At 46.8% G+C, this 27,108-nt stretch overlaps 1 protein-coding gene across 13 annotated transcripts in view; it reads right to left on the minus strand.

Annotated features, from left to right (window-relative positions):
• The window catches only part of LOC111250370 (ELAV-like protein 1), a 333,939-nt gene that overhangs the window by 56,323 nt on the left and 250,508 nt on the right, over window positions 1-27,108 (minus strand). For all 13 annotated transcript variants that reach the window (XM_086988636.1, XM_086988632.1, XM_086988633.1 and 10 more), the window contains one exon: window positions 12,593-12,696. In XM_086988636.1, the coding sequence (XP_086844762.1) occupies window positions 12,593-12,696 (104 nt within the window). The remainder of the gene's footprint in view (window positions 1-12,592; window positions 12,697-27,108) is intronic.

The raw sequence follows: 27,108 nt of genomic DNA on the forward strand, positions 1-27,108 counted from the left end.
AAGTGGGTGGTTTGTGCGTGGCAAGAGATAAATCAGATGCCGCATGCCCTCGCAAAAGAAGGTGGCAGCGGTGATGGCAGTAGCGAGACAACGAAAGGGGAATGTTAACGCTTTCAGCTGATCAATGACGGTACCCCGCCTGTGCGTCTCCCTTTGAGCCCGAAGATCTTGGGTGGTTGGCAAGGACGGCAAGCGTTCCCGATGAGCTAACAAACACTGCCTAGAAACTCTAACTGCGTCTTCCGAGCTCGAACGGAGCGCAAGCTTCATGTGTATGAACTTACGCGACGCGCGGAAGCTTGAATAAATGCGTATGGAAAAGGTCAGGGGCTGGGAAAGAAGGAAATTACTGTTCAGTATAGCAACGCCTCCACCGACGCAGCTCGTGGAAGAATATGGGATGCAGGCCTAAAGGACTAGCAGCGGACCGGTGGACCAGGACTGGACGCTGGCTAACTGGAAAGCAGTTGCTCATAGCGGAAAAGAACGTAGTGGCGGAGGCATTGGCACAGATGACCATATAATTTTCGTTGGCAAGGTCTGGTTAGGCCTGTTTGAATCTTGCTTCATAGGCTTTGCTAGAGAAACATGTGGCCCATAGAGCAGGCTTTTTTGACTTTCAACCAGCTTTACCATGTTTAAGTTCCGGCTCTCGCCCTTTATCTTATCTTTTTTACCTTACTGGCTGCTTTCATGCACGTATCGCAATCTCTCGGTAGTCCTCGCATTCTCGTTGCTCTCCACTTTTCTTTTTCTGCTTTTGCTGCTCATCGTTGTCGTAATCATCGGTCTTAAATGCAGCCGACTGAACTCTAAAGCTTCCGTATGGGTTGACTTTTTTACTCAAAATTTCCTCTTTCACGGACGTGGAGTAATTCCCTAGCTCAGCCTCCAAGTAGGTCTAGCACTGCTACTATCTCAACCACATTAGATCATAGTAGGCTGTCCCTTTTACGTCTGTTTGTCCGCTTGCTTTATCGATTTCCGAGATCAATTCTTGACGGGGTAAGATTGTATGAGAGGCGAGGGGCAATGATGGAATTATTCCCTGACATTGGTCCACAGTTCGACGTCCGCATTACCTACACAGACACTGAATATGCTGTAGGTTCACCAATGTAATTCTTAGTAACTTCAGGCCTGTCCTTCTCATTCAGATTTGTGAACTCAGGCAGTAGAACTCACAAAATCGTACTATACCAGTTGTAGCAGTGAATGACTCAGTCGAAAAATCAGAAAAAAAATTGAACGAATCCAGTACGCAAAAGGGCCAGTACGCTTAGAGCGACGTAAGGGCCTTTATTTACTAAGTTCGGCCTACAAGATGTTTGTTGCTTCCGCTACGACAATCGACGACCAAGCCGTACAATTTAGCTAGGTAACCGGGGTTTGCTAGAGTACATTAAAGAACCCATTACCAGACTGACTGCAATCGTTGGAGAAATAAACAAAAAGTGGCGACGCGGCGCTCCCGAACGACTGATGATAAAAACGAGATAAAATTGGCGTTATCTGAGGCATTGTTATTAGCAACCATGCGCAACAACGCCATAACTACAATTAGCCATATTAATTCTTGTTGCCCTACCGCTGTCAATCATTCCATAAATTCATTCATTCCTGCCTTAGATGCCTCGGATGCTCGACCCGTATCAGCCCGAATTCGTTCATCAAATACCTCGAAACGCAGCTCTGTTTTGATAAATGAATCGATAGTAGCTGTCGTGTTCAGAAAAAAAGCTAGGTGCTAGACTGTTCCATATAAATTCATTATATAACCACACTGCGCTCTCGTCGAAATCTCTGTATCTCACACTATTCTATTATGGGCCAGTGTGGGATTTTATCACGTAACTTTATCTAAAATTTATTAGAAACTTTGGAGTTTTGGTTACGACAGAGCTGAGCTGAAACTAGATACCGGCACTTGAACGAAACGGTGCTTAGGTATCGTAGGCAGAATAACAAGAAATGGATATGATATCAAAACATGGGCAGAGAAGACATTTAGAAACCCCCACACGAAGCGAGTTTGGCAAGCAAACAGAAATTCTTACCCGTAGATACCATGTGTTACTTCATGCTGTGGCCGGTGCTTTTTGTCCGACCGGCGGGTCAATTCGTTTCGTCTCTCCGCTTCTCTCGCACCCTCTACACACCTCGTTCTTGCAATAAAACAACTCCAACGACCCGCTCCGACAGTGGGACCTCGCTGGGGTGATTTCCGATGTTTTCGATAGTTACCTCAGCGTGAGCAAATATTTTATTCCTGTCAGAATACATCCTCCTGCTCAAACCTCCAGGTGGTTACAAAGAAACCGGCAATAAGGGCAGAGTTTTGCGAAGGAAGTACCATCCCGATGGCTACGCCCTCACTGCCCCCAAAAGCTACGGACTCACTTTGGGTTTGCTGCTGCGATCGGTTGTTCTACGCCTCTTTTTACATAGGCTAACAGATATCCTTCCCTCATGCTTGGTCTACTCAGCTTCCGATAGCCTACCTATCCTGATTTCGTCAGTTCGTCTCTCATTCTGTCCCTGTCGATGGTTATCGGTGGCCCGACCGCTATCGTCTATTATAGCATAGAAGATCGACGCACTGTCGCGCCCGTTGTGGTCATCGTGCTGCTTCGACTGCTACTATCAGCGGCCCAATAGTCGATGCCCCTAAGCCTGTTCACTGGAGAAAGAGGGAGCAATTCTTATCACCTCTATAGGTTGTTCTTCTACGTCAGCGGCATCCCTGACAGCATTTGGCCCGGTTGGGCCTGGATCGCTTGATTTCGCCTCCGGACGCATCATTAGACCTGCCAGAGCCTGAAGAGAGGGGTCTTCGCTTGTTTATGTCCTACCGCCATAATCACAGCAATGTCCCTGCTGCGTACAGCGCAGAGAGTACTCTGAGCGTGTTGCAAAAATTGATGTCGACGCGATCTCCTCAATTCACTCGCCAAATATTCGATGACCGCTCTCTTGCCTTCTGTTGCCGTCGCCACTGTTGTAGCCGACGCTGCAGTCTGCTTGTACTCCCCCACCCGTTTAGAACTGCCGGCTTCTTATAAGCCCGATTTCACCTCTTGATTCGCTACCAGCCAATTCCGCTCGCGGCAGCAGCATGGACAGGAAAAATTGCAGCGGCAGCAGGAATAGTCAGAACCGTACGCAGCCAGCCCTTCAGACAGCTTTTCAAACATCCACCTCGTATCTTGCAGTTGGTAAGCAGCAGCTTCAGCCGTGGCAAAGGCAACGGCAAACCAATAACATAAAGCAGAGCAATCGAATAAAATGCAATGAAAATGATCGATAGGCTCAAAGCCTTCTCGTTCACCCTATTGCATTTGCGGCACGTCCCAAAGCTCAACGCGATCGCAGAAGAATCTCAAAGCTGAACAGCGTCTCTTTTCCCCAGCAAATTACTTGCAATTCGCGTTACGCTTTTTGCTATTGCTTTTCTTTCGCACGTACACATCGCGCCACTGCTATGTCCGCCGTTGCTTGCGTATGCTGTACAACAACGGCAGTACTGTCCCCCCGGTTCGCATCTTCCATTGGTTGGCATCGTTGGGCTCCGCTACCCGCGGAATCCTCGCTCCACTGACTGCCCTTCGCATCTGCTTCCGATAATTCTCTAGTTGTGGCTTTTGCTGAAGCAGCCGTAAGCTCGGTGGAGGCGGGGCAGATCCAACTTGAAAGGCACATGGGAACGCGCTCGGCAACAATGCACAGCGCACTCCAGGATCATCAGCAGATCTACACAAATAAGGTGTCAGCGCGGCAACACCGCCGCCATCGGTCTCAACATCAGTGTTGGCCCTTTCGGCTTCCACAGCCTGTGTTCCCTGGGCCCTTGTGGTTGATTCATAGCAATGCTATACCCCTCAGCCAGCTGTCGGAGGTCTGTGTGTTCGTATAGATATTGTATGCGAGCAAAGAAGAGGCCAGAGATGGAAGGGCAACAAACTAACTGGATAGTGATAGTTTGCTAAAAGGCTAGTTAGACGAAAGCGAGTAAGCACCGAATGAGGAGTAGGTTAGACAAAGAACATAGAAAACTAGAGCAAAGAGGCAGTAAATACAGGAGAGACTAATGAAGACGCCGCAGGCCTGGTCATGCCGAGTGACTGCTATAGGGCTCATGAGGTCCAAACATATGTGCTGGGTATCAATGGAACATCGGACCATGGAGCGTCGATTTTAACACCACAGTTTCAGGCGCTTCCCGGCTTTTTCCTTCCTGCTAGTAGAAAAAAGACAGTATCTATCCCACACAATACACTAATATAATGACAGTTGGGCTTTGGTTGGAGCAGTTACGTGGTATAGTATGTGTCGTACCTTGTTTAGCAAACAGAACGAGTTGCATAAATTCCCCAAGAATAGTAGACAGTTGGAAATTAAACTACAGATGGAATGCGGAAAAGATACAAACTTGGATCGAGTAGCAATCTACAACGACCAAAAAACAAGTACGAAAGATACCGCTGGATACGAGAAACAAGGTTTTAGAATAATAATTAAAGGCTTTGACGTGTATGCTACGTAGGCGTGGAGCGTGTAACTGTGATTAGGGAACTGTTGGTGATGAGAACAAGGTCACTTTATATATACATAAAGCGACCTCGTTAGAAAGAATCAAGGCTAAGTTGGAGTGCCGTTGACCGAGATAAGATTAATATAATGACCCAAGTACAATTGATGAGGTAAAAGACAAACAAACGGCGATCAGTTTCCTCTGTCGTAATACGTGCAAAACGTAATTTAGGACGTGAAGACAGTGAAAGAAATTTGAAAGTATGTGGCTGCATCAGCAACAGTTTAGGCTAGTCTCTACATCGTGTTCTTTAGCGATCCCAACCCGTTTTCTCGGGTTAATGCTTGAACCTTCCACTGTCTTCCTGCCCTATTGCGAGGCAGCACTCGACAACTCTGAGACCGAGCACGATGGTGAGGATCTTGTATCATCTATGAAGACTCGCCGAAGTAATTGGCCGTGATAACGGCAGCAGCAATGGTTTTTCTGGCAGATACGATAATATTAGGTCCGACCGCATATGACGGACCAACATATGGGAGGCCTCAGTCAGCCACCGCAGTAGCACCAGGTAGAAGTTACAAGGTCAGGAAGAGCTCACAGAAACAGAAAGGTTCATAGAACGTTTTAGCAGCTCCACACTACCCATGGCCCATGGAGATTTTCATGGTTGGAGAACGCGTAGTCACATATAATCTACCACTGTCCAAAAAACTACCAAAAAAAAAAATGGCACCAGCAAGAACCTAATGGCGGTAGGTGAACGCTGTAGCGGACGGCAACGGGAAAGCCACCGATTCGGTCTCTTTAATAAAAACGTGGTAAGAAACACACGTAGCAGACTTTCTACACTGATGAAAAGAAAAACTGACGCATAACGACAAAAACAGAGCAAATGATGCCCAATGGTCAGACTATCTTCATATATATACGCCTCGGTTTCAGTCTCTGTAGTGCAAGCGCTTTTGCTGGCGCCACTTTCTTTCTCGAAATATGCCCCTTTATACTTGAGTACCGTCTAGTTGCAGACGCCTTTTAAACAAGTATTTTCACGTCACTGGGATCTCTTGTTGGCGTCCTTGTTGTTATTTGCTCTCGCTTGTTATTTTGAGCACTAATAATAAACACGGAATAGCAACTGAAGCAATTATTAATATATATATATTTATATATAGCACCTATAGCAAATACGTTAATAATAAATACTATGATATAGTACATCCTCCGCGACGAGTACTTGTTGTTCTCAGAGTAAGTTATTTTTATTCCAAGGCAGAGCAAGAGGTCCGATGACTGCTCTATGGGTGAAGGGATACTAGCATTATTGAAGTCGAAATTTTTTCTAAACTGAACACATATCCCAAAGGAATTGGCACAAAATATCCAGTCACGTCTGTCGTTTTCGCTTCCTTTGTTGTTGCCGGTGACCAACTGACACCGATCTGATCTGTTATATGGTATTGGCATTGGACGCTCCCTTTAGAAAAGCCCCTGGGGCAATATCTAGTAGCGGTCGGTATTTTTGAATTGGTGAAGTACCACAGCTGTTTCATTTTTTCTGTTGCGCAGGAGCGGCAATGGCACGAGCAGCCATAAGTGTTAGTGGCAAAGTAAAAAATCCACATCGCCGTCTATTTCCTTTTTTCCCGGCTCACCCTCTTCGCCCAGTCCCCCTTTTTTTCTGTTCTAGTTTCATGCCGTCGCCGAAGAAGAAACTCGAGATCTGATCTTTGTTGCTGCTTCTATTCGGCTGCCCTTCCGCTTTTGCTCCCAAACGTTCGCAGTCCTTCACAAGCTCTCATCTTTATTTCCCTACATTGTTGCCCTGTTCCACAAGGACTACGGCCACTGGCATTCGACCATCCCCCTATATATATCTAACTTTCTCACTCTGTAGCCCTTTTCGCCTGAATACTTGCACAAGCAGCGCCCCCCTCAGCAGCAGAAACAGCAATAACAGGTTTTGTCCTCACTTAATACCCTTTTCTTTCTTCCATCTTCTGGCCCTCCGCTTGTTCTTTAGCAAACCAACTAACCAACTGGCGTGCCAGTCCGCTTTCTTTCGTTCATAAACTCGAAACGGAAATTGGCCAAATTCTATTCAAAGCGAAGGGAAGCCGCTCTATCTTTGCTGTACATCTAGCGCTAACGGCGGGCATGAGCTACGCACGAAGGCAAGGCAGGCAGGGACTGATGGCCGAGAGCTGGCTGTAGCTTAGCTATGCACGACTCAACTGGCCGGGGAGGGTGTTCGCGCCTCGAACGATTTAAGGGAAATAACAAACGAAACGAAGGCTTTGGAGGTAGGTAGGCAGGCAGGCAGGCAGGCAGGCGGCTCTGCCTTCTCTGAACCTGGTCAAAACCTACACGTATGGCCAAGGGAACCGACTGAAAAGCGCCGACAAACACCACCCGACGTTTGATTATATAACCTCCCGTTCGAAGCTACGGCCGCTTACCGCCTACATAGGTAGTTATAACGCCGATGACTCATGTCGTTTCCCCAACTTGCTTAGCACCCAGTCAATTTTCCACCATCCGCTTGCTCATACCATCATAGAGCAGCTCTTGCGTATGCAGTTGCTGCTGATACAGTCAAAGTACCGCCAGCCCCTAACCTAGACGAGACGATGTTTGTCACAAAAGCAACAGCGGTGGCAGCACCAGATGGCTATTGTAATCGTCCTAAAAATCATTAAAATTTAGAAGTATTTCTACAGAACAAAAGGACCACCATCAAATGAGTAGCTAGCGAAAAGCAGCCGAATTGCCTCTTTCTATTTTTCCTTCTTCGCGCGTTTCAGCAGTCGCGTTTCATACGTTAGAGCTATGCCCCGTAATACCATATTTCGCATCCTATGGTGACTAGGACAGAATACGATAATCGGAAACAGTCAGCTGTTATTGGCTTTTGTCGTTGCTGTTACCGTTATGCGGATGTAATGAGAATCAGTATTGCCAGGTTTGATCAACAGCGGGCCTTCCCCTAAGAGACGAGTCTGGAAGCAGGTTGAACAAACGGTGGCAGCGGAAACGTTCGCTACGTTCGGTAACGAACGAATATATACAAAGTACACATTGACTGAAAATTGGTTAGTCACGAATAGCGGAGGCGACGCTTTAATTTAACGGCGTCCAAATACACCGAGCACAGTAATGCTAACACGAGAGCTAAGGACGACGCGGATTAAACAGTAAGAGAGAAACACTAATCTAGTATCTATATTTAAACTGTCTCATCTCTTTCTTTTGTCTTTTCGTATTTAGCCCCTTGTTTATTACCCTCGGCTATTTGCCACAAAAGAAGCATTGAAGTTCATCTCATGTGTAGCTGGAAAGAGCCTGGGCAAAAAAGCAGTAGTTCACAATGCTAGGTAGGTTCACACAGCCATGGCAACATAATCTGTTGCTTTGGGGTTCAATCCAAGTGTATCTGCATTCATCGTTAGATGTCAGACAGTAGCAGCAGTCGCCGCTCAAGCTGCCAGGCTAAAAGTGAGCGTAGAAATAGCTCTAAAAGCCCTCTTGATCGGAAACGGAACCTCAGACAAGCATAAAGGACTCAGCAGGCTGATTGGGCAAATCGATTGGGTGCTGAGGAGTAAGCGGACAGGGCGAATAGGTGGGAGAGCGGCAAATAATAGAAGTACGCAGATTGATGTCGCCTAGCCTCAGCCGTCGAGATCTAACAAAGGGATCTGATGAAGCGGCCGTTCTATTAGCTATTTCTGCTAGCCGCACTATACGAACGACGGGATTTCGGACGAACAGTCGCTGCTACTAGTTAATAAACGGGTCAGTCGCGACAACGTGGAGAACTCCGAGGGGTAAACTGGCAAGCAATTGCAGCAGTACTCTCTATACCGTCTCTTCAGACTGGCCTTTTCTTTAGTTCACGTGTTTTCTAGCGTTCGGCCAGGCGTCCAGTACAGTTTAAACATTCAGAGCATTCTCAGCAATTAGATCCCATTCGGTGCTCGATTCAAATATATGCTTTAACTACACATAGACAGAAGCGAGGGCTATGCAGAGCGTCCCGCAGCTGGGTGCATTCTCATGGTGGCTTCAAACTGAAGTTATACCTCATCTCCTATCGTTGCGTGAGTAGGAATCCACATATGGGCTGGAATATGGCTGCTAAACAGGCAATTGTGTTTCCCTGATCGAAACGGCAACGCAGTTGAATTCATTATAATATGAAACATGTAAAAGATAGAGACTACATATGAACATTTGGCCTTCGTACGTTTTCTTGCGACAACATTCTCGGTGTAGCACCACGATGCCTTTGGCCGTCTTTCGCAACGAGAAGTTGGTACAGCTAATCGCCATGTGTCGTCGCCACTGGAGCCGGCTAACGCGAACTATTGCCTAGCAAAACTATTTCCTTCTGCTTTGCCAGTTACCACTTGTGACTACTACAGATATGATCGCAGAAAGGGTAGCGACTACCCTAGCAGCCAAGTACCGTTCTACATTAATTTCGAAAAAAAAAAAAAAAAAAACAAATAGAAACAATCAATGGTCATCCATCCAGCCCGCCGCCGCCGCTTTACGCCAGTGACCTATACGTTTAGCTCCACTTAATGAGCCCGTGTGCCCGCAGATGTATAACATCCGACCTGTGCTAGAAAGATGATTATAATATTATTATATATACAAATACAATTGGTGGTCCTCATCGTCGCTTTCGTTGAAGCTGCTACTCTTCATGGTATAAATATCGTAGGTAATCAGCACTGAAACGAAATTATGACAGAAATAAAAACGACAGAGAGCAAAATGCAGAAGAAGCAGGAGAGATAATTTAATGGGACATAACCAGAAAGATTCACCGGTTTGCGATTTTTCGTCGATGGGACCATTTAGGTGAAGGGTAGCCAAAAGCCAAAGAAACAGAGCTAAGCAGCGAGATGGCAGGCAGAGACGCAGCACCTTATCGTTTAGCCCTTGGTTCCTGTGCCGCTCTGTCAACTTTTGTGTTTATCTTTAGGTGTTTGCCTGAGGCCTTACCGCCAGGTCGCGCAGGCTCATGTTCCTTCGTAGTTTCTGTGCCAAACTAGCCGTGCTTATTGGAAGGGGAGCATGCTGGCCTATGCGCTATGTCCTACCTGTGTCGTTCGCTTTATATAACTTCATTCGCCGAGCCTGCTGGCGGAATATGGTACGTGTTCTCGTGTGGAAGAAAGGGGCCGGACCTGGTCCGCTAGTTACCTTTCTCGTTCTGATGGAACCGTTTACTAACAGCTCTTAGTTATCATCGATAGTACGGCTTTGCAGGCCTTAGTTTTTAAGAATTCTTCTGCTAGGAGACCACGAATATATGGATCTGCTTCAAAAGAAAGGATGTAATACATCAATTTTAACTGATAGTCTACTAAAGAAAGTTGCATATTTGATATTTCCGATAAGAACCAATGCTATCTTTTAGACAATATACAGTCCGTTGGGCACACTGGCGAATTATGATGTAAAATTTGTACTCCAGAAGGTCATTTCACTTCCAGAACAGAAAGACGCACTGTGGTTGAATACGTTTTTAGCGGAGGTAACTGCGGTGATCATCTTTGCCACGGGTGGAAACTAAGGTTAGTGGTTCACCGTTGCTCAGTAACGAGAATTGCTGTCATAATCTTCTTGTGCTAAACTGAGCTCGAAAAGGAATAAACGTTCGTCTTGTGCATTTTGTGCTCGTTTCTTACACGTGGGATCGATGGGTACCACGCCAGCGAGTAGTTAGAGCATAATCAGCAAAGATGCACATACTGTGCTGCTTTCTTCTTCCCGAAGGAAAGACTTCACTCGATAACCGCCATTGTTGCCGTTACCGAAATGTGAGCAAGCGGATCATACAAACCATGGCGGCTTGGTTGAACGCGGACGGTGAGGGCTGTCATTGTCGATGTCGTCATACATAGGGAAGTGTTGTTTCTTCTTCGGGATGACGAACGTCGGGAATCAAAGGGCAAACAGGGACGAGGGACCAGGAGCAGACTCCTACAGCCTCGTAGAAGGTTGCTGATTGCATGCCATCACTGCTACGGTAGATTGGCTGAGCCAGTTCCAGCAATGGTCTCACGCCACGATGCTCTGGCACCTCAGACGGGGGCTCTTGTCGATAGTGAGTCGGCACTTGCCGTAATTGCTATCTCGCTGATCCCACTCAGTCAGCACTCTGGTTCCCCTGGCGGACTCTGCTTGACTATGACGATTATGACGTTCTGCGCCAACGGCTTGGGATCCTACCGAAAATTACTGATGGGTAATGCGGGTCGTGGGAGAGCTCGAGACCTAGCGATGATTCCTATTATTACTGAAGAGAACCTTTAGCCAAGTCAAGTAAGTGGGCCGGAGTAAGTACAAGGGAATAAACAGAACAGGTTCTACAGGCGTAGAGTTACTACATTATATATTAGGTAATATGTTAACTATGTAGTGAGCAAACGTTGAAGCTGGACTAAGACAAGAGGTAGCGGTGTGCATACCAACGGTCCGTTTTCAACATATATGAGCGTAAGGACGATGTATCTAAAATTTGATCTATCTTTCTGCTTGCAGCCAAATGCTGTATTTACAGCCGCTGCTAGGCCACATCTGATCCTTGTCCGCAGTTTCATATCCCACTTCCACCCTTTAACGTTGGCTTAAAACCGCTTATGCGTTCGATCAGTAAAAGGCGCATCTATTTTATATGTTTGTTTTGATACCTTCACCTGGTCCATATCGCTTCAATTATGAGGTGTTAGTATCATCATCATCATCATCATCATCACCAAACTTGTCCGCTCCACAAAGCAGTTACTTCGTCTCGCGGCACCTTGCAAACTCCTCGACATCCTGAGCCATCTTATTTCTTAAGAGTAAGAGGCAATATACAGTCACTTGGTCTAAGTTGCGACGACCTAATTATGTGATTGCTGACAATAGACAATGAACGCCGCTATTTTTCGTGCGAAACTTACGATTCTAAGGGCAGGCCGCCTCAAACTATGGTTAGCGAAAGCAAACAAGACCTGCCTGGCGCAGGAACAAGCCCAGCATCCAGAGCGCGACAACAGAAGCAATGGCGACGATATTCTCTGGCGATGAAGAAGAATGGAGAATGAAAAGAGAAAGAACGAGTTCCTAACGAGCTCCGGGAGTTCCCATCGCACCGAAGTGCGTTTGCAAGGCGCGATTGCATTATCCAGTTCGGCTAGCTGCATCCTGCAGCATAGAGTAGACAGCAGATTAGACTTAGTTGGTCTGGCCTAAACAGTATTCGAGCAATCAGAATCAGCGGACGGGCCCCCAGTCAAAGGTGGTTAAGCTACATGCTTACATAGAAAGTGTTTACGCCGGATCTGCTTCCGCAGGAGTCTCGGACAATGCCGCAGCAGTTGCAATCAGCCTCTAGGCGGTTGTGGGTTTATTCCGAAACCGGTTTGTAGACTAGGCGCAATATGAGATAGGGGTAAATTGGAACACAGGAAGAAGCGAGGTCTCACATCGTTGCTATCATCCAACTACATTCAGCAAGCCACTGGCCTCATCATTGCTGATTCAATATCGTGAGCTTGTTATCGTAAAGATAGGCTACAAGGTGGGGTAGAAAGATAAAGCTGACAATGCCAGTAGGATTACCCTATACCAGCACGACCTTTGCAAATGAAGACCTTTCTTGTGGTGCCAGTCATTCGAGTAGGGGAGTGGAAGCCTGCTACGTTTACGGTCCTTGCTAGGACCATTATGTAGCTTATGAGCTTTTGGCGAATCAATAACATAACCCAGTATTCAGCTTTCCAAAATTTACACATTAATGCCCATTTTACAGGTGTGGTTGAATTAAAGCATAATATTTACTCTCTACTATTTCTACTTTCTGCTATCCATTATGATAGAATTAGTCAATGATTAAATCATGACGTCTTGGGGGGGGGGTATAGGGAACATGAGGTCTGATATGTATAATTATAATAATGTATGTTCTTTTGTTATTTGCTAATTTTCTACTCTGAACTCATTTGTATTGGATGTTGTCAAACGTGGCCGAGACCGACCGCTTGTTATAAACGAACTTACCTTGATCGTCTTGTTTTGTAGTCTGAGTCCGTTGAGAGTAGTGATGGCCTTTTCGGCGTCTTCAGCGCGAACGTAGTTCACGAATCCGTATCCCAAACTTTGACCTGAAAGGATCACAATAGTGTTTGAATGATTAGAAAAAAGAACTAGCTTTAGTAGCAGCACTATCCCGCCCCTCTCGTTACGCTGTTCTACTCTTATGCCATCCTATTACGCTTAGGCTCAGTCGATATTGTTGCTAACACTAAATAAAAAAAAGTCTCTTTCGTCCACATCTCAAACTCTAGCGTGATGTTTCGTTGTGTTCGTCCACTCGCACATACATATGTAGATTAGGTTCGAATCCATTATAACAATTGTCCGTACATGGTTCTGTATAATACTCCACGCTTTGAGATTGATCGGGCTCTCCTATACGTGTTTCCTCTCATAATGACCGTTATCGTCACCACTCACGTTGTTACCATTGAAACGTTATAGCTTGCGACCTCACACGACTAGTGTGCAGTGATCAACTCAGAGGTGAGACAGTTGCATAGCTTGAGTCTCTCTTTCTCTTTGTTCCTATTTGGCGCTGGACTAGGATGTCCGTGGCCAGATCCAAAGCATTTCGGAGATTGCAGCTTTGTAACAGCAATATTGTTTCGACCTGTTTATTGTGCGGCCAAGTCTGCCTGCTATGGAAATGCCCTCCCATTCCTGGCATGAAGAGCCTCGGAAATCCACCAACGGTGAGGTCCTTGTATTGTCTTTAGTTGTGCTTTGTAGGAGAGCCGCAGGACACGTACAGTTGATCGACGTAATCGGAGGGAGCGGCATCGGCTAGCAACAGCGACGATAAGAAAAACAGAACTGAGGCGGATGAAAAAGGAAAACAAATGAGAAGAAAAACTGTAGTGACTCAATAATCATAGAAGGAAATAGCGGACGGACGGGCGCGTGGGTGAGCATAAGAAAAGTAGATTTATCGGATACTGACTAGCGCCTAGCAGTCCCTTGCCGTGTAGCCTCAGCAGCAGCAAGAGCAGTAGCAGAGCCGTATCATTTAATGAGTCTGCTTTTTCCTCAGCGCCGATGATCCTTCCTTCCGCTAGTCACTGGCAAGTAGCAGACGGCCGTCGCAATGCCCTAAGAGTTCAGCCCCCTTTTACACCACTTTAGCTTCTCCACTCCCATTGCTACCAGTCGTCTTCCAACGTTCACTCCGTTTTCCCTTCAGATCTAACCAAGCGCCAACCCTCTGCGTGACTAAACCAGCCGAATTTAAACGAAGCTCTCCACGACCGAATTCCATTCGAACATACACAAACGCACACGACGTAGATAACGTCGCGGTTGTCGCTTGCAAGCACTCGACCGGCAACGCCAGGCACGATTTGCTGTACTCGCAACGCCGGAATAACGGGGTAGTTCCTACCGTTCTAGTTACCCAGTCAGTCTGAGCTAAGTCTAAGTTAAGGTGGGCGAGCATAATACAGCTAACAACTGGCTTTAGGCAGGCGAACAATCGGTCGGAATTATAATACACGGTGATTTGCTGCTGGAACGCGACGCCGCTGACCGCGATAGGCCCCGATGCTCATTGGTGACCTTTCTCAGTGACACCGTGGTAAATATCTCATAGAGACAGAAGCACCGGTACAGCTGCGGTAGACCTCTGTTGGATCGCTGGGCTGGAGATGCCATGCTACATACAGAGACAGGAAGTGACTGCATTTCTTAACGACGGTCCACTGACGCTAAAGCGAAGAACCACCGTCGGCCGTTAGGTGCACTCATTTAGGATTAGGCAAAAAAAGCTTTAGTGGCAATAATGAGCTAAGTGGGCGATCTAAGCAAAGCGAACTTCATAAAAAGTCAAATAAGACTCCTAGACACGTGGACACCGCGGCCGGCATTGTATCCTCAATGCAACAACCATTGTGATACTGCTGCTAATAAACGCTGGTGATAACGGGAAGTCGGACATGCAAGTGTACTTCCGGAGTAGACAAATTTATGGCTTACTTACATGCCTCAGATTCCAATACATGGACCCGTAAAACTGGAGCGTCATATAAAAAAGACTTTAGTAGAAAGATTTTGACTGTATAATGTAACTAACCATTAGCATAGCTGCTTCAATTAACGCCAGTGTTAGGCAGTTTCAACCAAGCCATTTATTTCCCTTCATGGTTGGATCTTTAGTAGACAACCTAGACCGACGCTATTGTCACTTTGTGGAGCACAAGACATGGCGTCACAATGGCAAATCGTCTCGGCACCCTTGGAAGCGGCCCTTTTCCCTTGTAAGAAACGGAAAGAGGCGGCGGAAGTCAAAGTAGCACAAAGCCTAAGCAGAGTTGAAACACTTCCAAACCCTGCGCCGGTAAGGCCCTGCTGGTCTGGTACTGCTTTGGCTGAAGGCACGGACATGTCTCACAAGTGGAACATCGACTACGACAGTTGATTCTACTGAATCGGGATTGGCTCTGTTCGGTGTGACCTCCTAAGCTTGGACCCTCGGGAGAATCGTTCAGTAGTTCCAACAAAAGAACTGTGCAAGCTTAATGGCCAAACTAGGTGCGACCGTAAACGATGTTCGGTCGGGGTAGTTATCGGTCGACGTCCCCACTGGGCTAATGAGGGGCTAGCTGTGTCGGTGACTCTGACCTGCCAAAGAGCTTGCCCAAGTTGGAGCTTATCGTTAATTATGAGCCAAGTTCCTGACAACCGTTAGGAAAGCTGGAGGACAGTTACACCAGCAGCTTTGCCGACAGAGGTGCTAGGCCAGCCAGGCTCTAGGCTATATCAAGGCAGAATGTACGTCGTTGAGGAAGTGTCTAAATGCTTGTGGCATTCAGTAGCGCTTGTTAGGAATCAGGGAGTCAGGGGGGGTGCTGTTGCGGCTATAGGTACTTTGCTTCCAATAAATTGGATATGGCTGAAAAGCAGGCAGCAATGCCAGCTAGCTTATTTATTCATCGCCGAGCTATTTATACAAATCGTCGTAGCGGTATCGACTCTGGGCCTGTCGGGCCGATCCTAACCGACGAAATCTGTATTTTTTGTAGATAGAGGTCGGACAGCACGAGTTGCTGGTGGGGTATGAATCGCTAAAGGTCGTATTAGCTAGAAGGATTGCCTTAATACACGGATAATTGCCTACTAGCAAATTGTCATTGTACTGTGCAAAGCGTTTTGTCATGTGCATAGTACCTTGGTCATTTCCTTGTAAAGGAACAGATGTAGAATGAAGCGACTTTTAATTAGCAAAGTTTGAGTTTTATGGTAGACTCGTATTTGACTCACATCTTCGCGTCGTAACTGAATTTTCATTTGACATTTGAAGAACAACATTACCACACACGTCAAATATGTTATCTCTCAGACCGCAATTACTCCCAATGAAACGAATAACATAGGCTGATTCGGTCCTAACTAAGTAACCCAGCCCCGACATCTACGATACTTGTCTCCTTGATTTCGGGAATTCTCCTACTGCTGCTGCTGTTGTAGTCGACCAGCTATGGAACCTACTGTAAGAGTGGAGTCTGACTGGAACTGCTGAAATTAATTTGCTCCTCATTAGAGAGCGACAAGCTGTTCCGCTTCTTTCTTCCAATTGCTCTCCCGCTTGCTGTAGGCTATCAGTCTCTCTCCCTTAGCGTGTTTGGAATTTTCTTACTTCTCTCGGCATGAAGCACGCTGCCACTCCTGCTGCCCTCCGCCATCCGCCCCAATTTTCCCACAAACCACTTCGTCTCCCATCTAAGGCGCCGCTTCTTCGCCAAGTGGACCTGAAAGAAGAAAAACCCTGGCTGCTTCGGGTTCGCAGCCACTTCTAGCTCAAGGCGAAGTCTGATGAGGTCTGTCCTCTCAATTGAAACTGAGATCCAGAGACTTTGGGGCACGTATAGTGGCACGGAGGGGACATAACGGAGTCTTGGATCCCAGCCGCCAGCCAAGTGATGGGTGGCTTGACGTTTACCCGGCTCGCGTAAGGCTGACGTAAGGAAGAAACGAAGAGCCAAGACTGAAAAGACGCTAAGGACTGTAAGCGATTGAACAAAGAAGACAGAGAGAGAGAAAATAGAACTCAGCACGCTTGAAACAAACGCACGGATGGGCCACATGGAGTCTGCAAGAAAGAAAAATGAATTGAGAAATTAAACACTCATCCACGGAAGACCGATTTATCATGTACGCGAAGCGGAGCCCGTTTGGGCCGACGGAAGTGAGGGTTGTTTGTCGGTGGATCAACCGAACAACTGGAGTTTGCAGGGCCACTACGAAATACCAAGGCCAACGTCCTCGGTGGTTCTCCATCAAACCCACATCGCCAACAGCTCTGCCATTCTCGATCGCAGCGCCGTATTTGAGCGCGTAGCCCCCCTTCCTCTAAAGAAATTCCGCCTGTAAGTTGCACGTTACCCCACACGTCCAACCCGGTGCAACGATCGAACCTCCACTGCAGCGAAGTCCCATTAGCTCTACTCGGACTCTGACGCTTCTGCTTATTCTATGCCATCCCTCTCAATCCACACGCCACACCACCGACTGCCGACAGTGAGCCGCTTCGATATAGGTTGCGCTCGCATCAGTGACTTCCGATGGCCCCGGGTTTGCCTTGCCCTCTTTCAACTACCTGTATAATGCCTTGCATCTGTACATCTAATCCTGTCTATGTGTGCTTGTCTGTGCCTCAAAGCCGTAAACAGGTAAACTTAAGAGCGGTACTAGTGCATGTAACAATCCCTGTATTAACAATTGGCAACGACCAAACGACGTCGAAGGACTGAAGAAAGAATCGACGGCAAAATGATAGCGACGAGTATGACTACAGCAGCGCCGATGGCGTCATGTGTCAACTGAAGGCGACAGCGTGCGTGGGTTAAGAAGCCTCACCGATCGAAAACCACCGAAACGTGAAAAAATATGGAGTAAAGCAAGAGAGCTCCTCTTGTTCTTGCTGTTAGATGTAGCATTTATAATTAAGAAATGTTGTGATTGGATTGTATCTTTAAACTAAGATTCGCCATCTTCGAAAATCTGCAGCGTTTAATTGTAGGGCAAAGTGAAAGAGGAATATCGGGTTTGGAGGGGGGGTCCTCTTGGCACATGATAACGAGCAACAATAACAACAATCAATAAAGCGGTTGGTCGAAGGTTGTCACTTCGGTTAAAAGCTCGACTTCTTTTGAGCGGGTGGTGGCGATGGCTGGCGGGTTGCTCACATCGCTTTAAATTAAGTATACTTACAATATCATTACTATTATTAAATATTCTCTATATGTATTCTCTACTGCTCTCCTTGACTGACTATCCGTCCGCATTTGCTATGACGGTCTGTTCATAAACTGTAGACCTTCAAGCAGCGACGACTATTAAAGGAGAGATACCCACGCAACACTTTGCTACGAAACAAGCAATATAGGATACATAATATACGACGCAATATACGCACCATCTGTAGCAGTAACATCGTTGGCGACTAGCGATTGTCGCTTGCTATCTATCTGCTCGATCTACACCAGCCGCTCGTGAAGTTCATTTTCCGCTACACTCCAGTCCTTCCGAAAAGAAAGCATAAGCATTCGTCACGCTGACTTATAGCCTTCTTTGTAGTCGTGTTTTTCAGGGTTGGCAGTGGGCTGGCAGGCGGATCGCTAGGTTTACTGCTGCGGACGGCCATGTCAGCAGGAGCAGAAGCTACTTCGGGCAACTCTCCTCTGCTACTGATGGCTACACCAGAACAACTGCGACAACCTCCGCATCTTTTCATGGCGGGCTGTGGCTGCCGTCGCTGGTGCTTCTCTTTGCATTGGAGCTTGTAGAATCGTACTTACAGCGATAGGGACACAGCAACGGTATCAGTAACACTTCTAGAATAGTAGTAGTTGAGCAACATGGCGGAGTAGGTGACAGTCGGCCACGCCAGTCCGTTTTTCCCTAGTTCCTGCGGAAAGGGGGCAAGATTTATCGCACAAGCAATGGTAGCAAAGCACATGACATCGAGAGTCCTGGGCCTTTTTACTTCATGGGGCTGTTGGCAGTGCAATATGCGTAGTCTGCGTTTGTGTTCCAGTAGCACACGATAATGGTATGTGGTGCAGCTAAAAAGCGCATAGGGGCAATCGGCCCTCAGACATTATGGAAGCCAGCCATGGACGCAAGGGTTTGTTGCACACAATCTTCTATGCCATTGCGTAGCCCATCCCCACAGGGCAAGATTCTGTAGGAGACTGGAAGCTGTTGTTGTGACCACGACCACGTGAGTACCGGAGCACCGCCTACTCGCGACCATCATACCTCGCCGGTTATCTTGTAGCAGTGCCAGGCAATCACATTGCATTCCAAATTTAAATATTCGTGCTCTGATTTCTGTATGTTTATATTCACTTACTGTCCCACTATTTTCCACTTCGTGCTCCCTTGTTGTTCTGTTCACTTCTATGGTAACAAAACCTGAATGTCAGTCCTGCTTGATGCAGTTCCGGCGTAAAACCTAAAACGTTTGTGGATGCTTGTTTCGATAGTCAAATACTATCTTGCACATTTGTTGAAAAAATCGGTCGACATAGCGGCACGTGAAGACAAAGTAAAGCGAGGATACGACGCTATTTGACAGAGGACTCACCGAGCTCATTCGGGCGGTAAATATAATTATAGCAAGCACGCTATCCGAGGGGGGAACTGCACAATTATGAGTTTCAGATAGGGAACTTTCTAGACCGAAAAAAGGTTGTGAGCAAAGGTATCAGATTGGTGGTCCGCAAAGCCGACCTAGAAAAAAAAGCAATGGAGAGATTATTCAATAAATATCGAGATTATTTAATAAATATTAGCATGGAGTTCTACAAGGGGAAGTGCATAAGAAGACACCCAATGCTTCGGCGACATCGTTCGAATGACTCAAATGATATGGTGATTTCAGGACTTGGTAAATGAGCGATTGTTCGTATCAATGTCTTTATTTTCAACATTTTTAACGGCAGTCAGAGAAGTACCAGGGTTCATGTCGCAGTGGTGAAAAGTTGACCAACCTCTATTAGTAAAATCGCAGTTGATGCTATAAAGGGCCTTTCAAGATTACTATCAGTATATTACGTTCTATCAGGCCAACCAATACGGTTGGCCTGATTAGAAAGGCCTTATTTCAAGGCCAACTTGCGCAACTGGTTGGATTATTAGGATTACAGGTAAGCAAACATACTTTAATAGCTACACTAATCCACCGTAGTTAATTAAGTCCAGCCGCAAAAATTAGTAACAGCATAGTACTGAACATGACCAGCATGGCAAAAATGTCGTGGCCTTGGATCATCTGCAAAATTTTGTAGTGTACGTCCGGGGGTATCCGCAGAAGGTTTGTTTTATACACAGATTGGCTCGACTGGTTTGACACTTTGCCACAGCAGAGTATCGACGGCATGAAATGGTATATGGTCAGTCTCTAGAAAGGCATTTTCTTTTCCGGCCATGATCCCCTAGTCATTTCTTGATTTGTTCTTTCTCGGTAACGCTATTATATGCGCTTATTCCTGAACGTTTGTTGCTTTCTTTCTATCTCAATGCCGATTCATTCGCAATGCGTTCAGCACTCGATCCTTCGATCGAATGCAACCGCTTCCCCGAAGATCATTCTGATGCACCGTAACCTTTCGACGACTGCTTCTTTCTCACTTGAGGATCACCAGGGATTTTTGAAGGCAAAACGTAATTGAGCCCTTCCAATTTCAATCATACACAAAGATTGCCATTGATGGTGAGCCAGTGCACGCGTCACCGTCAAGCAGTCCTTTTCTGCGCTCGTCGCAACTGAAACGCAGTATGAGCGAATGCAGCGCCGAGAATTCACACACATCCACGCAAGCTGGGCCTCCCCCCTCTGGTAGCGTTGTTTCTACAAACCTCATTGAGTGCGAGTGGCTCCCTCTTGTTGAAGTAACATGCAATCGACGGTGCCACAGTGGCCGTTGTCGACTTCAGTACGTTTCTTTCTAAAAAAAGCAAGCCAGAAAGGAGGAATGAGGGATTGTCGAGGGGATTCGAAACGGAAGAACGATGCGGTGTAAAAGGCAGGCCTGATGTCGGCGTGCGACGACGAGCGCGTTGCGGTACTACTATTCTTACCACAGTCGGTCGCAAAAGCGATCTTTCTAACGGAGCAGGAGAGGGGAGCCACGTTAACTTCCTGTGCCAATCAAGAAACCGAGTGGCAAGTGCCTTTCGACAGGAGCTCTTGCATATGCGTTGTTGTCAGCGCCCGATCATTGCTAACGCACCCCTCCCAATGGACTTTTTTTTCAAAGAAATGGAACATTTAATTGGGATACTTGTTTGGGTGGTGCTCGATGGCGACGGTAATTCTATAAGGGACTAGAAGCACAGTTCGCGTGAATGGTTCGTCGGTCAGCGTTTGTTTAGCAGATTATTCGAATAATTAAGGTTTGCGAAGAAATTCAGGTTGCTTCGTCTGCCAGACGATTCAAAAGAACGACAAACGCCGACCTTGACAACGAGAACGGACAACAGCGCCTACACGGAAAGTGGCGTAAAGTCCAGCGCAGAACTTAGAGTAAAAGGCGAACAAGCGCGAGGAAGAGAGGCTCCGGTGTACCGATGGTTGGAGTGGGGGCAGGTCGCCCTACATTTCTATGATACGCCGAATCGGAAGTGAGCAGAGAGCCGAGCAAGGTAACCAGTAGTATTGTCCCGTACATCCTAGCAGTGGGTAAGCTCTTTTGTGGTGCAAATAAGGCACAATTTTTTTTGTAGTAGTTTCAGACCGCGTCGGCACTAACACTGGCGGTTGCGGCTTTCGCAGTCCTGATCCAAGCTCACTGACCCTGGCGGTGCTTGAAGGCCAACTCCGGACGCCGAAAATCCCACAACTTCCCGTTCTGTGACCACCGGTGGGCCCACTTGCTTTTTAACACTCAATAAATACCACGACGACGCGAAAAATGAACAATGAAAGCCTGGGGGTGCAGCGGACTTGCTGCTGGCTCAACCAAGTACACTGCACTACTATACATACAATTCACTCATCTACACTTAACGACAAATTAAGGCACAATGACTTACCAACAGACAGCAAAGACAGAACTCTCAACACGGGTATATTCAAAGATTGTACCGGAAGTTCTGTGTTCCTCATTCTGATAAAGGCCATAACGACTATATAGATGGTCGCTATTACGATCGATGTATTAAATTCGCATTTGGTTTTAGTATAGAGAAAAACACAATAATGTTATTCGAACGAATACTGCATCATAAAAACACTATCCATTCAGTAACAGTTTTCTTCACAGCAAAATGGTCTTTGTGAATGTAATGGCCAGTGCCAGTTTGAGGTGAGAAATCCACTAAAAAATCTGCTCGTCTTTTCTGCTATAGGCTCAAATGTGCACATTTACACATACTAAGTAAAGAAAGCCTGTAGTAAGGCCCGAAACTGCACATAATTTTAAAAGTTATGTTGTTAGTAGTATGGGTAATTTTTTATTGTCCTACAAATAATTTTTTGATTCTGGCATCAAACAGCACACCCAAACATGTTACAAGAAACTCTGTGTTAGGCATATAGTCTATTTGTTCTTACGGGGTTTCTTGCGTACCGCGACGACGGCCGGATCTAAAACAGAAGAACGATACACTTGGGGTAAGTATCAATACACAGCACCGTTATTCTACACACTAAGTTTTACATGCCTATAAATGTGTGTCTGGATCAGAACTCATGTATCTATTTACATGAACAACTTCTTTCGTAAGTTGCACAACTTTCATCTATGTCCTTTATGTTTTCGCTCTAAAGCGTTTGCTTAAATCGGACCTAACAATTATCGTGCTGCCCAGATACTAAATCCTAGTTAGTTCCCGTGGGAAGATTCGACTGTTTTCCCTCTTTTTTTCTGCTGCCATTTTCCCCTCGATATAGCTGCCTGTTTTCTTGGTATCTCTGTCGGCTTTTGACAGGACTCAATCGAATCTAATACTATATTGTTTTTTTCTCTAGTTAACCATCACAACATTCCAGCAACCAGCGTTTGTATCTTTTTTTTTCACTTCTATCAAATCAGCAATGGAGGTAGAACGAAATTGCCTTGGACCTATTTGAGTTCTTACTTCCGAACGACGGCAACTGCGCAATTTTTCCACACAACAGCCCAGGCACTCGGCCACTAACCAATCTGCCGCCATCGGAGATTCGCGTCTCGCTGTGCATCTTGACTTTTGTAGCCACCGGCTGTCCTATCCCCAGCCGGCTTCTCAACGACAAACCTGGCCAAGAGCCGGAGCCAGATCAGGCTCGTAGAATCTAAGAGTGCTTTAGCTTTAGACACTCCGCTGCCATGCGGCGAGCTCGCTGTTACAGCCGGATGGAGATCTAGGCCACGTTGGATCCTATTGCAAGGGTAGCAGAAGTAATAAGAACAGCAGTAACGAAGAATTGGGCACTGCCGCGTACCAAGAACGGCGCAAAAGGAAAAAGACAGAGAAAGGGACTATCTATTTGATGACTCGGTGAGCATTATCGGCCGGTATCGGAATGTGAGCTCACTGCTCACATAGTTCAGCATGTCAAGTGGATCAAGTTCTGATCTTGCTGTGGCTACCGCTGCTCCTGCGGCGGGACGAGGCGTCAAAGAAAAGAAAGAGTCGATCGCTAACCATCGCTACCGCGTTCCATAAGACAACAGCCATCGTTGAAGTCCTGCTAGCGGCGGCGACAAGAGTAGTTGTGGAATCATCGGTCATTCAGTGTGGTGCTGTAATGGTACTGGGTGGTTTGCGGCACCCATCGTAAGTCTTTTCTTTATCCTCTCGGTAGGCTTACCTCGCGATGCTGTTCCTGCTGCAGATCTTCTGTGTTGTCGTGCGATGCAGAGTCTCCTTTCCCCTCCCCCCTCCCTATCGTTGGCTTCTGTCAAAGAATGCGCGTTTGGGTCTTTCTTTCGTCGCGAGATCAGTCCGCGACGAGAAAAGACTGAGTTTGGCAATGCGGACAGCTGCTCTCGCTGTGGTGACGAACGGAGGTGAAGGGGGTGGGAGTGCCAAAGGGCAAGCGGTCGCGGAATAGCGAAAAGCAAATCGCAAAAGAATAACAGAATGAGATTTCCTTTTGTTACAGTTGTGCAGTTGCATTGACTAACGGACTTTCCGGCTTTTTGGCTGGCTCGTTTTCCAAATAACTGCTTGTCTCCTCGGAAAGTAGCGACTAATGGTCGATCTTGCCTTGGTACCACTACGCAAGTTGATACCACTAAGCAAAACCAATTTTGCTGCTGCTGCTGCTACGGGCGGAGTGATCTTGTTGCAAATTCATAGCAGCATGGTCAGCCTTCGGAAGGAGGGCTTGGCTGTAGCCTTTGGTTCATGTGCGCTAACGATAGTCCGTAGGGGTATCGGCTGCACAGTGTGTGCTGCAGCCCTGGGTGGGTTGTCGTTGTGATGATGTAAAAAGGTTGCAAAGGCCTGTGCTCTTTCAGGCCAGCCGAACTAAACGGGTATGTGGACCAGCTGGTGTCATGCTAGTTGTTTCATCCGCATACCCCTAAAACCACGTCGCTCAGTTCTTTACCAGCGCCACTAGCATTACCACCACCCGGAACAGACTGCTACGCGTCGTCCTGCCAGCGTCCTATCGGTCCCCCTACCCTTTTTTTGCCCGGTGTTCTTTGCCCACTGATGTCTTGGAAGGAAATGCCTTTTATTCTAGTAATATTCTAATGGCAACACGAGCAGAATAGCATCGAGCGCAGAAAGCATTGGTGCGTCGGGAAGCCCATCGGTGCTCCCTCACGATGGGAATAATCTCTAACCATTCAAGCACTTCATTGCTCCAGAATTACCAAGCATTGCTAGGCCGTACGTCTATACATCCATATGTGACTATGGCGAGCAACCAACTGCAGTCGACGTTCCGCAGTCCGTTCCGACGTCCTAACTGTGGTTATAGCACTTCGGGAGTGCAACTGCATTACAAATATCACATTGCTCGTAGCGCCTGTGACTCTAGCAGTAACAGCAGCGGTCGAAGTAACGGCGGCAGCTTGCAGCCCCTTTGATCGCCAGCAATTTGGCTCAAAGGAGTACGGAGGACCTAGTCGAAGGAATTTGTGGGGGGATTGTGCGGTTTGCAGGCCGCACGACGTAGTCAGTGGCTGAGGAGGTCTGATACTCACTGACAGATGCCACCACTTGAAGCCAATGGATTGAGCATCGCTCGTATGCAGATGCAGACCGACATCGCAGAACGCAAAGAGGCGCAGAGGCAGCGAAATGGCGACAGCGACGGCGACGGCAAACAAATGTATATAGCATTGCCTTTTTACATACGCGGTACTATTATTGTTGCTACGTATTGCGTCGCAGAACGGCAGCGTCGGGCGTACTGCCGATACGGACATCCACCATTGCCTTGCTCGCTGAACACACCCAGCTAACTAAATGGTGTAAAGAATAACAAAATATACATGGGCATTTATTGGATTAATCATGTGTACTTCGTCCTGTATATATCTACATCTAGATACGCATATAATATTGGGCATATATATATATATATATATATATATATATATATACATTTGTATGCAAAGCAATACTCTTCTAAGTATCTCATACAACTGCATATTGACTACACGTTTATACGAATAATGCACTTCGCTTGTTGTATAATTATCCAATATACAACGTAGCCTTGATAGCTAAAAGCCAGTTTTAAGGCCCAGCTTTCAATCAATAGCGTTTTTTTTGGCTATCGATTTTTTTCTGTGTCTGCTTCACAGCATGCGGTGAGGATTTTCATCCGTCGTCCATCGTCCATTGGGGTAGATTTGACAGTTGCGTGTATAGCCTTTAACACTTCAAGACAGAGAAAAGAAAGCCAATAGCTGAAAAGTCTTGATGACGAGGAGTGGGAATAGGGCAGGGAAACTGTGGGCAAAAAAATATGGTGCCGATCGCCGGGCTCGGCTTGATCAAACTGAGTTCGTTAACTTTTGTATACAGCGCCAAACAGCGAAGCAAGAAAAGAGACGAGCCCAACAGAAACGCCACTGCAAATGGGTGCTTCTGCCTGCCTGCCTGCTGTTATCCAAGAATGGTTACCCAGGGCCGTTGCAGAAGCAAGCTAGAGGGCATGAAGAACACCGGGGTAACAATGTGGTCAGGGAAGCGTGGCCGATCTTCACAGTGCAAACGAGACCAATCTCCTTTCGACATCCTTCGCCTGATGGAAAGCTTGTTGGCCTCAGTCGCTTCTTTTAGACGACGAAGGTAGCAACGGCGGTGGAATGGTGCGCGGCTCGTGGACAGAGCCCTTCGTCATCGTTTGTCTGGTCAATATGGCAGGCATCTGGACCTCCGGTCAGTTGAGGCCATGGCCGAGGGGCGTGGACACCCTTTTCAGCAACTCCTCTCGGATCATCTTATCCCTATCTTGAGGCTACGTCTGCATTTTTGACGAAAGCGGAGCAGATCCCCAAAGACGTTATGGGTCAAGGGGCTAGAAGTGGTTCTGCCGTAAGGTTCTGCTGTTATGAAAAACCCTACGCACAGTTTCTATGTAGATAGACATACAGGCGGACTGCCAGAGGGTTCTTCTTCGCTGACTCACTAAGGCACTCATGAGAACTTTGGCCCACCTAGCAAATGAACTGGAGTGGCTGATTTGCACAAATCCAATGGCGCGTAATAGTAATTCGTAAATCCTACCACCACAAAACTGCTTACAGCTGTTACATCCTTAAAAGCATGTCCATTGTCATAACTAGCTATAAGCCCCTTTCCTGCTCTCCTATAGATACAGCATAGGCTAGCGGGTTGATGGACCGATCCTTTTCGCTAGTGATCGCTAGAGGGAAATCAAAGACTAAACGACTTTTTCATATCATTAGGAGATTTAACTTAATTGTTCTGTCACACTTGTTCTTTCGTCGCCTTCTCAGAAAGCAACATAAAATCGACCATTCAAAGTCATTAGGAAAATCGGAGAACAGCTGGCGTCTCATAGCTTCCGGTGGTCTAGTTGAGGTTTAACGGTTGAATTCCAATAGCTATAGGCGCTGCCATGCGTTTTAGTATGAAACGATGCATCGGATATCGTAAGAGCATGGTTATTAAAAGGGATCGGCTGGCTTCGGTTCGTCTTTAGGTTGGACTGGTCCAGCCAATCCGATCCGATCGGGGCAGCTTTTAGGCCAAACAAGGAAATCATCAGGCTTTCCACTTCCTTATCCGCACATTGCGTTCAACCTCTCGCTTTTGTTCTGTCGCAAAATAATACGTCTTGCTGATTTTCTGAATGCAGCAAAACGTATTGTTGTCTAAGGTCCATGTCCCGCTGCCTTCGCTCTGACTGTCGTTTGCGCTGTGCAGGTTGCGCCAAGTTTTCTCTACAGCAACTCGTTGGTAATCACTATCCATTTTCTGGTCTTCGAGTTAGATAATTGTCACGGTCATGTCTATTGCCATCTCCCATTGACGTATTCCTCACACCCTCCCTTTACCTTAGTGCCTTT

The sequence above is a fragment of the Varroa destructor genome, unplaced genomic scaffold (assembly GCF_002443255.2).
Source record: "Varroa destructor unplaced genomic scaffold, Vdes_3.0 BEIS01000004.1, whole genome shotgun sequence".
In the NCBI taxonomy this organism is placed as follows: Eukaryota; Metazoa; Arthropoda; class Arachnida; order Mesostigmata; family Varroidae; genus Varroa; species Varroa destructor.